General features: G+C 33.7%; 1 protein-coding gene across 1 annotated transcript in view; it reads left to right on the top strand.

The window, feature by feature from the left end:
• The first annotated feature begins 363 nt into the window (after positions 1–363).
• Positions 364–10754, top strand: part of CAMSAP1 (calmodulin regulated spectrin associated protein 1) — a 74308-nt gene continuing 63917 nt past the window's right edge. The window contains exon 1 of the mRNA XM_044661257.1: positions 364–526. Coding sequence (XP_044517192.1) covers positions 364–526 — 163 coding nt within the window. The remainder of the gene's footprint in view (positions 527–10754) is intronic.

Genomic DNA, 10754 nt, shown 5'->3' with positions numbered 1-10754 from the left:
TTACAAAGGAGATGATCCTTGCAAAAATGCACGGTTGATACAAAGGGAATGCAAGGTGGCTTTACTGCAGAATTTCAAGATGCTGGTATTCAATACCGGGTTTGTGTTATTTTAGGTTCCCCCTCCCAGTCTTGATATTATTTTTGTATTCCTTTTTACCATTTTCAATTAAAAAAATCGTTAGATAATGTCAGTTTGGGAAAAAAGTAGGGGTTTACCAGGGCCTAAGGTACCCTCTAATGGCATTTATACCCGGTGTATTTGAATGGAACGTTAGATCTGAGATTTTTTTTTAGAGTGGGAGTGCCTGATGCCGAATATGATTTCTCAACTCTCATTAAAATTATTTCTTTTTGTTTTTAGATGGTGGATGTGGATGTTTCTGCTGGTGGAGATAGCACCAGGAGAAAAATGGAGGCCCTGACAGACAGTGCAGTTGAAATTGTCCCTTCTGAGCTCTATGATTCAGCCAGGGCGAAAATAGCTGCTAATCTACAATGGATCTGTGCTAAAGCCTATGGAATAGGTATGATTATTTTCCAAAAATTCCTTGCCTTTCTTTTTTGGCTACAGTATCTGATCAGCATCTTGTCTTTTCAAGTAATATGAAATATGATGTCCTACAACATCAATATCTTTTCTCACATCATGTGTAATAAATACAATGAAGGAGAAGAAACTTCTTATCAGCATCTTCCCTAGACAGCCTTTTGTCAGTGAATTATATGTACTTAGAAACACAGCAAAATCTGTTTACTTGAACAAATGTGGTCCTATAAAGGGCCGATTAATTAATCACCTGGCAGATTTGAGTCCTTATAACCCCTGTTAATCTTAAAACTATTGCTTGCATAATGATTTTGACAGATGAGTTGTGAGTCTTTTATGCTTAAGTTTGGCAGAGTCTATTGTCCTGAAATTTGAAGAATGTAAAACTGGGTTCTAAATCATTAAATAATTATTTCAAAAATACCATTGCATATTCTTTTAGCTGATAAATAACAAATTTATTTACTGAAATACAGGAGGAAGAGAAAATTCAGTATTTGGCGATGTATACCACTTAGTAACTATATAGCATTGACAAGTCTTCTAATTAAAGAAACCTGTAAAGGGAAGTAAACAGCTTTTCTAAGGCGTGTCAAAACTTAGAAATAGAGCCTTTTGTTTTAAATGAAGCCCATAATTCCCTAACTAGAGGTTATATCCTAAAATACTTCTTCATAATGACTAATTTTATTATCTTGGGAAATAAGACACTTTTATAATTCTAAGTACATTTTGCTAAAACCCACTGTGCTTAATAGATCAGTACTGACTTTATGTTCTTAGAACTTGGCAAAGAAAATTATTCTTAAATAAAATCCAGTTACTGATCTGTACTGATGGAAGAAATTTATACACTGGGATTTCCTTACACTAATGAAATCATAGGTCACCAACTCCTTCTCTGTGTTTAATTTTACCAACTCCTTTCCCCAAACTTAACACTGTTTAAGTTCATTTGTTGAAAAAAGATTTCTGAACAAGGATAAATCAATGGACCTCCCCTTAATATATACAGAATTTTATGACTCAATTTCACCCTTTAGTTTTTTTTGAAAATATTTTTGCTTTAGTAAAAGTATTCCCTTTTTAATATTAAGAATCTGAGTGTGGCATTGCCTTTTTAAAAAAAAAAGTATAGTCTGATTTTGAAAACTTGATGAACTGGCATTCTGTGTGTGACAATATTTCAGCAGTTGAAGTTGAGATCTTGTATAACAGCTATAGTTGTTATTAGTCATAAGGACAAACATGTTTTGTAAGTTGTAGGGATTAAATACATATATGTCCTATTTTGTTTCAAATTGCCTTTATTATTTACTGTTTTAAAATACTGTTTGTTTTACAGCTACTGAAAGTGACTCAACTCATTAGATTAGAGATGGGGAAGAATGGTTTGTTTCCTTAACACATGCATCTTTATGGCCTAATATATTTGAATACCTAAGAACTCTGGAGATGTCATGCAAACTTACTTGTTTAAAAAACCTCTCCCACTAGTTTTTCTCTAAATCCTTCCACAAAGTGAATTTGAAATTTAGTTTTCATATAGTTTTAACACTCAAAATAGGAACTGATCAGCATTTCAGTAATAAATAATATGTACAATCATTTCTTTTATTACTTGGGTTAGTTTCTTTAATTTTGTTTTCATTATCAGATATCAATAAATTAGCCTTTTTAATATTTAATAAGATATCCTTAAAGCTGATCTATTTAAAAATTCTCAAAAGGTAGACTTTTGCAATATGGTTATAAAATGAAGGTATGTAATAATTACTTAATAAATATTTGCTGAATGAATGAATGAAGGAAAATAGAAATTGGAGCTAGATTTGAAGGAGGATAGAATTGCCTTACAATCTTTGACATTTATAGGGTAGAGGCAAAATGATAACTTAAAATACAATTTATTCTAATACTTTTCTTTCATCTTCTGATTTAAACTGAATTGCCATATTTCTTGTAGTATTAGAGTGATGTCATTTGGTAGTAGCCTTACTCCTAGGAGTATGCATGTTGTTTTTTCATTGTTTCCTGCTTGTTCAGAGATAGACTTAAATTCAACAATGCTTATATTTGGGAAAGGGAGTTTGTAAAATTTAACTTTTTTTTTTACAGTTTTATAAATTAGGGGGAGGCTAATTTTAAAAATCATAGTATTTTAGTTTCCTGTGTAAATTGTATTATGTATTGGATATTTTACTGCTCATCTTGGTATGTGAAATTACATATTGTTGGCAAACTTAGTTAAATTGTTTGGATGAATGATTAGAGGTAGTCTTTCATAGGATCTTGTAGATTTCTTTAAAAAATGTTTTTTGTAGTCTATGAAAATAGTCCTTACTAGCTTTTTAAAATTTCTACATAAAAAAACAATTTTCTGCATTGCTTAGATTTGGACCCTTGAATTAGCACCCCCAAAAGGTCTTACTCTGATCATTAAGATCAAAAATCAGTCTCAATCTTAAGGTCTTTTGCAGTACTGCTTTATTTGAATATAACAAAGGTTACTTAAATATGTTGAGTTAAAAAAATTAATCAGTAGAAATATGAAATTAAACAACATTGTTCGAGCTGTTTGTTGTTTAGTTGAAAGTATGTTGAAATTCTAGGGGAAGACTCATTTTAGGTTCTTTGCTTTTGTCTCTTTTGCTTTCTTTCGCTCTCTTTTTTAACCTCTTGTGTTGTCATCATTCCTGTGTATCATTCTGCTAACCAGTGCATGTCATTTATAGTAAGTAGTTAGAACTACAATGGAACTCTGCCATTTCTAATGCCTTGGATTAGCCTCTCTAGCATATGGTTTTGCAGAAACATTTCATTTAGTTTTTGTTCACTGTTAATGCCATAGTTAAGAGTAGTAGATCTTGTTGTACCTTTTCTTTTTAACTTTTGTGTTTTGCCCTAATATAGTCACTATTTTTTCCTTTCATTAAGTCTCTTTTAAGTCTTTTTGACATTGGCTTTATGCTGTGAACCTAATAGGATGATCCAAAAGCTTTAGTGCACTTTATGTTTTACTAGCTTAGCACTGCATCAAGACTTTTGAGATAGGCATATATTTAAGAGTAACATTCGAGATGTTGAAAATTGTTCCTTTACGAAGTGCTAAAGCCTGTTAAATTAGAAAACTTTGACATTTATAGGGTAGAGGCAAAATGATAACTTAAAATACAATTTATTCTAATACTTTTCTTTCATCTTCTGATTTAAACTCTTTGTACTACTCATTTTAATAGCCTTGTATTTTGTGTGTCTTATCAAGCTGAATAGATAACCAAATTCCCATTTTTCAAATGTGAAAATTAGTATAGGATCTTAGAATTGAATCTAAACCATTTTCATTTTATACATGAGGAAACCTAATAAGGTTAAATAATTTGCCCAAGGTTACAAACCTTTGAATTGGCATTTCATCTCTATTAAGGTAATTTGAAAACAAACAAAAGCCATACCCTTTGGGACAGGAATTCTTATATTGAATTTCAGGGTATCTCTGCTAACCAAAGTCAGGAAGACCAAGTTCAAATTGAGCATCAGACATTAGCTGTGTGACTTTGGACAGGTTACTTTTTTTTGCTTTAGTTTACTCATCTGTAAAATGGGGATATTAGCATCTAATTCCCAGGGTTATTGTGAAGATCAAATAAGATAATATTTGTAAAGGGCTTAACAATATCTGGTACATAGTAGGTCCTATATGAATTCTAAATATTACCATATCACACTTTTTTTCCCTTAATACTTTGATAATTTTACTTCAGTACCATTGACTTCCTTTGTCATCCTATGGGTTTTATTTTATATTTCAAAAAATATTTTGAGAAGGCATCCATTACCAAACTGCCAAAGTTAATGTTAGATACCCTTTCCTTCCTTCCCCTCCTTGTCCCTATCATTCTTTCTCACTCAATCACATTCTCATTTTCACTCACAAGCTAAGAGATCAATGTGTTAGTTAGGGGATCAGTAAGGTATGAATAAAAAGTTTGTCATCACATTCTCACTTTCACTCACAAGCTAAGAGATCAGTGTGTTAGTTAGGGGATCAGTAAGGTATGAATAAAAAGTTTGTCATATAGCATAATTAGGGTTAGAGCTCAGAGGATGTGAATTTCACAGACTCATGGAATTTGTGAGTTAGAAGGGTCCATAGCAATTATTTAACCCAACCAACACGTGAAAGAATCTTCAGCCTGGTGAACTAGGTCTGAAATAGAACTAGGAACTATTATGACCTAGGTAGGGAACTGCTTGTGGTTAAAAAAAAAAAAAGGGATATTTGTTTATAATACTTTTTAGAAAATCTTATTTTTAATGTAGAAAATTCCATCCATGGCATAGATTTATTTTGTGATAAAGCAAGAAGGATTCTCTAAGGGCTTTGACTTTCTGTAATTCTAAGTTATATATATTGTAGTAAAAGTTTAAAATCTTTGGGGATATTGTTTTCAAGCCCTGCATGATCTGTTCTGACAGTTCTTTGACTTCCTCTCGCAAGTTTTTGTTGACTTAGAGTAGGTATTTAGAAGATGGATGCTTGGGGAGCCATTTGTAGTTGGTGATAGCATTTTGGAAGATCTGGGGGCAAAGTAGTTTTAGTGAGTTGAAGTAACTGCTCCTAGCCTATTCAAGTCAGGGAAAGGGTTAAGTGTAACCAGAAGGGAGTTTTAATGGACATGGGGTTTTGGAGATCATGTGAATAGCAAATATGTTTAGTGAATTCAGAGGAATTAGAATTGACTATTTTAGGAGGTTTAGCTGTGGAGGATAATTTAAGTTCTTTGTTGTGGTTAGGAAAATAACTAACTTGGAACAAGTTTCCTAAAGATTTGCTTGGGATTTAGAAGATGGTCTCTAATTTAGAAGCCAGATTAACCTTTTGTTTTTGCATCACAGTTATTTCTGGGAAAAAAAACAACAACAACAAAACCTTCTGTGCCTTCCAGATTAAATTTTCCTTTTTATCCCTCCCTCTCCCCCATATCAACAAAAGGGAAATAATATCTGATATAAAGACCTTATTTGAAAGCGTAAGTAATGTCCTTTGCTAGTATTTCCTTACTTCTGTGCCATGAAGAGGTATTTTTCATTATTTGTTCTTTGGGGCCTTGTAGTAATTGTTAAGGCCATTGTAATTATTCTTTTGTTTCTGCTTCCTTCTGCATCAGTTCATACAAATCTTCATATGTTTCTCTGTATTCCTCATATTATCTTTTACTCTGTAGTATTCCACTAAATTGGTATACTGTATTTCTTTCAGCTATTACTCAATTGATGGTCACACACTTTGTAGTTATTTGCAATTGCAAAGAGTGCTGTAATGTTTTTGATTTTTCTTGGAATATATGTCCAATAGTGAATAGTATCCAAAGGATATAATAATTAAGTCACTTTTCTTGCATTGTTTCATATTGGCATCCAGAATGGTTGGACCCTGTTCACACACAATACTATCAATATCTTGGCACTATGTTTGTCTTCTAAAGAGTATATTGACTTTTATGTTGTTGTTTTTTCCTTATTTTAGTTTACAGGCTATGAGTTAAAACCTCAGAATCATGTTCATTTGCATTTCATTTACAATTAGGGATTTGAGACAGGTTTTCAAATGGTCATTTATAACTTATGATTATTCTTTTAAAATCTATTCATAGCTTTTGACTGCTAATTTACTGTGGAATGGGAGCCAGACAGATTATTCAGCTTCTAGGAAAAGAAAAGTAAAAGGAATAAACAAAGGAAATCTATTGCTTTAGTTAATTGGTTACCAATTGCAGATTGAGATCCAAATTATAGCCACTGACAATATAAAAGGTCCTTAAAGGATTCTTTGAAAAGACACAAAAAAGGAAGCAGAAGCTTACCTGGCTGAGGCATTTCCTGAATCATATATAGAATTGTGGGAGGAAATTGCTTCCCTTTTCTCTTGCTTCACTGTATCTATCTCCCATAAGTGGAATTGGCACTGGAGTAGTACATGTACTACAGCTGAGAAAACCAAAATACCTTCAGGAAGATGCTTAACTGCTATCTATACTGAGTGTTGATTTCTGTTTCTTTAGACTTTTAAAAAAAAGTTGTCATATTAAAATGTGACTGAGCATTAGAAAAACAACATTATTTTGCAAGTATGCTCTTAATCTACTTCTTGGGTTAAAAGTTATGTTAAAAATATAAGCTACTGTTAGGGTATGTGGCATCTGGGAATTTTTAGCTTTGAATTAAGAGATTAGAGAAAAATAGACTGGATCAGTCAACAGTACAAGCAGTTCCCAATTTACAAATGCCTATCTTACAAATAGCCCAAATCTACCTGTGACTGCTATTCTCCATTACTTCATAACTGCTTATTTTGTGGAATCTATTGTGAGAAAAATTGGTTTTAGAGACTCTATAAGACTAGAAATAGAGGAAGGGAAGAAACTGTGAAAAACAACACTGTTATGGGAATTTATAGCATACAAACTGGAAAGGATTTTAGAGATAATCAGTTTAGCCCCTTCATTTTATTGATGAATTCTAATTGAGGCCCATATAGAATAAGAAATGTGCTAAAAGTCATATGTAGCTAGCTTGAAGATGTAGTCTATCTCTTTTGCATGATGATGATATATTCTGCACTGAATTTTTTTACTTCCCTTTATTAGGCTGCCTGAAATAGTCCTAAGTAGAGATTTATTTGACTTAATATGCATTATCTTAAAAAAATGGAGAAGTACTATTAAGGTAAATGAATAATCACTATACTATACTTTAGGGAGAATTAATTTAGTATTCTGTCCATTGCACCATGTTGTCTTGAGAGTAAGTGTGATATCTGATTCTGTGAGAGAGATTAGAAGACAGTTCGATAAAGAATAACCTAGATCACTAAACTCCCAAATCATAATGTATGTGTATTAAATATACAACAGAACGTTTTAAATTTGTGGTCGTTTTGAAAGAGTTTGGTCTAAATTATGTTTATAAAGCCTTTCATAAAGCTAATAGTTTTAAATTTTTAGGAGGATTTTTGAATCTACTTTAAACTATTTTCAAAGTCTTTAGGAGAATAGTTAGAATTAATAGCTTGAAATGATTTTTAATTACTTAAAGGCATGTAGTAAATATTTGATAATGTTAAACTGCTTGGAATAATTATGTTTTGAAAAATTAAATTTATAATTTTAGACTTTAAATTTATTTGGACTATATTTTCTTCTTTCCCAATGATAGGGAACATCCTGGCTTTTAAGAAAACAACTGACTTTTTATTATGTATATATAGTAATGGAGGTTTAGAATGAGCAACTTTTTATGCTACTGTTTCAGAGTTCTACTATTGTAGTACTTGCTATAGTATGGAAATTTGGCAGTTGATAGGTTCTTCATGAAGTTTTTCAAGGTGTCTTAGTAGGAAAATTGGTAGGCCTTGTTATAATATTATTTAACCTAAAAATATTGTCAAATGGCATGGACTCTTAAGGAAGCTTTTGGTAAAATTATGGAATGATGCAAAGATTAGGCTGTAGGATGTAACTTGGGTAATGACATTTTGGATTAATACTGTTTCTAATTTCTATTTCAAAAAATAGATTCCCAGTTCAAAATAGGTTTGGAAAAACTAGATCAATCATGTACTTTTATTATGAAGATGGTATTAAATGGAATTATACAAATATATGGACAGCCAAACTATTGTTATCAGTAATAATACTAATTTTATACTTCTTTTTAAAACATTTTAAAGAAGTATTTATTAATGAATTTTTTGGGTAACAATTTTAAAAGTTATTTTTAGTTCTAAATTCTCTGACCCCCTTCAATTAAGAAGATAAGAAATATGGTGCCCATTATAAATATGAAGTCATGTAAAACATTAGCCATGTTGTAGGAAAAAAAGCAGAAGAATTATAGGAAGTACATCTCATTGAAATTGGCATTACTTGTCTCCATATGGAGGCATTGTGTATCTTCCATATAACCAGACTTCAGGGGACCCAGTCTTTGAGAGCAAACTTAGAACTCTCAGGCTCTAACCCTGGGAGTTAAGTTTAAAATATATATTGTGCCCCTGTATCAGTGGCAGGTATCTGTTTAAATAGATTTTGAGGTTGAGGGGTGCTATAACCAGTGGGTAGTTGTTTAGTTTTCCTTCCTATACCCCTCCTTTCCTCCCTTCATTCTTTCCTACCCTCATTTCCTTCCTTCCCTCACTTCCTGCCTCTCTCCCTCCCCAAATGCAAAGTCAACAAGCAAGTCTGGTCAACAAGGGTTTATTAAGAGTTCTCTGTGTGTTATGCTATGTGCTAAGGATAGAAATAAAGGTAGAAAACATTCCTCACTCTTATGGAGCCTATATAGTCTAATGGGGAGACAACATACATACAACTATTTACTATACATATATGAAATGTGGAAAAAATCATAGTTGGAAGACTCTAGCACTAAGAGAAATTAGGAAAAGCTTGAAGGAAGCTATAGAAGAAAGGAGGCAGAGTTGAAGAGAGAATTCGAGGCAGGGAGGAACAACCACTAGATGTAAAGTCTAGAGATGAGGTGTCCTTTGTCAGGAACAACAGCAAAGGAGGCCAGTGCCATTGGATTATAGAATATGTGAAGGAGAATAAGGTGAAAGAAGACTGGAAAGGTTAGAAGGGGTCAGAATATGGAGGTCTTTAAAAGCCAGAGAATTCTATATTTGATCCTGGAAGGGAGCTAATAGAGTTGATTGAATGTGTGTAACTTTATGTGACATAGGCCTTTGCTTTAGGGTGACCATTTTCGACAACTAAGTGGAAGATGGACTGAAGTAGGGAGAAAGTTAAGGTAGGGAGATCAACTAAAAGAGTGTTAGAAGAGTATAGGTATGTGATAGTATGAGGCCTGTACCAGAGTAGTGGCAGGGTCAAAGGTGAGAATGGTAAGAGATCTTGTGAAGATAAGACCTGGTACTTGATTTGTTATGAGAAGGGGTGATGAAGAGTGAGTAACTGAAGATGACACGTAGGTTTCAAACCTAGGTGACTTGTAGGGTAGGGAGGGTATAATTTGCAGTGATAGGTAAATTTGGAACCGTTGAGGGCTTGAGAAAGGGGCATGAAAAGATCACAAGTTCAGTTTTGTATCTGTGGAGTTTGAGATGTCTAGTAGATAGATATGTGAGATGGGAGGTCAGGAATGGACAAATAGATTTGAGATTCATAAGCATAGAGATAACAATTGAATCCATGGGAGCTGATAAGAAGACAAACAAAATTTGATAGTGGGAGAAGAGATAAAGACCCAAGACAGAGCTTTAGGGTGTTATGAGTAAGATGAGATTAGCTAGTTATTGGGAATTAAGATGTACATAGCTGGAAGGAGCTGGAGCTGGGAATTCCAGGTTGGAATGAAGGAGGAGGAAGTCTGTCTGTGCCCTGAGTGTGGACTCCATTAGTGGTGGGCAAAACTGTTGCCAGCCTGGGAGACCTCAGAGCAAAGGACACCCTGCTTCCTGATTTCCCCTGGGGTTCTGTGTGGTGTGTCATCCAGCAAAAGGACAAATCTACAGAGCCAAGAGAGAAGAAGTTTGAAAACTGGAGGACAGTGCTTCAAGCAGAACCCTCTCTACTTGGTACAAGATCATCTTGACTCCTGGCATCCAGAGATCATCAGTGGATTGCACTGAGAATCCCAAAGCCACAAAGCCATAGCTGTACTCAAGCCTGGCAGGTTCCAGGTTTGAGGCAGAAACCCAGAGACTCCATTTACAGCTCCTTGGGCCCTGTTAGTTTAGATCACTTAGATAAGAATAGAATAAGTCCTCCCATTGCCCTGTGGTTTTATCCCTTAGATTTTAAGTATAGAAATCCTTTCCCACCTTTTAGTCTAACATAATTAAAGCTGTTAAGTCCCTTTTACCTTGTTAGCCTGTTACTATACTCTGGTCTAGTGGAAGCTGGGTGACAGTTAAGATCAACTGCCATTCCTGTGGAAATCCAGTAAACTCTGGTCTCTTCACCCTGGTCCAGTCTCTCAAAAATCCTAGAGTATGTTCCCACAAACCACTTAGTTTATTGTAATATCCCTGGCGACCCCATTACCTTACTTATATTTTCTTACAAGGGGATGCCCATAGTTAGCAGACATGACCTGGATAAAAATCCAATGATGGAGGTAGACAAAGTAGTCAAAGAGCTAAGTGGAGAACCAGGAGAGAATGGTATCAAAATTTAGAAAAA

Source organism: Gracilinanus agilis, chromosome 2 (assembly GCF_016433145.1).
Source record: "Gracilinanus agilis isolate LMUSP501 chromosome 2, AgileGrace, whole genome shotgun sequence".
In the NCBI taxonomy this organism is placed as follows: domain Eukaryota; kingdom Metazoa; phylum Chordata; class Mammalia; order Didelphimorphia; family Didelphidae; genus Gracilinanus; species Gracilinanus agilis.
Note: the sequence above shows the minus strand (reverse complement) of the source record. Positions and strands in the feature narration are given on the sequence as shown.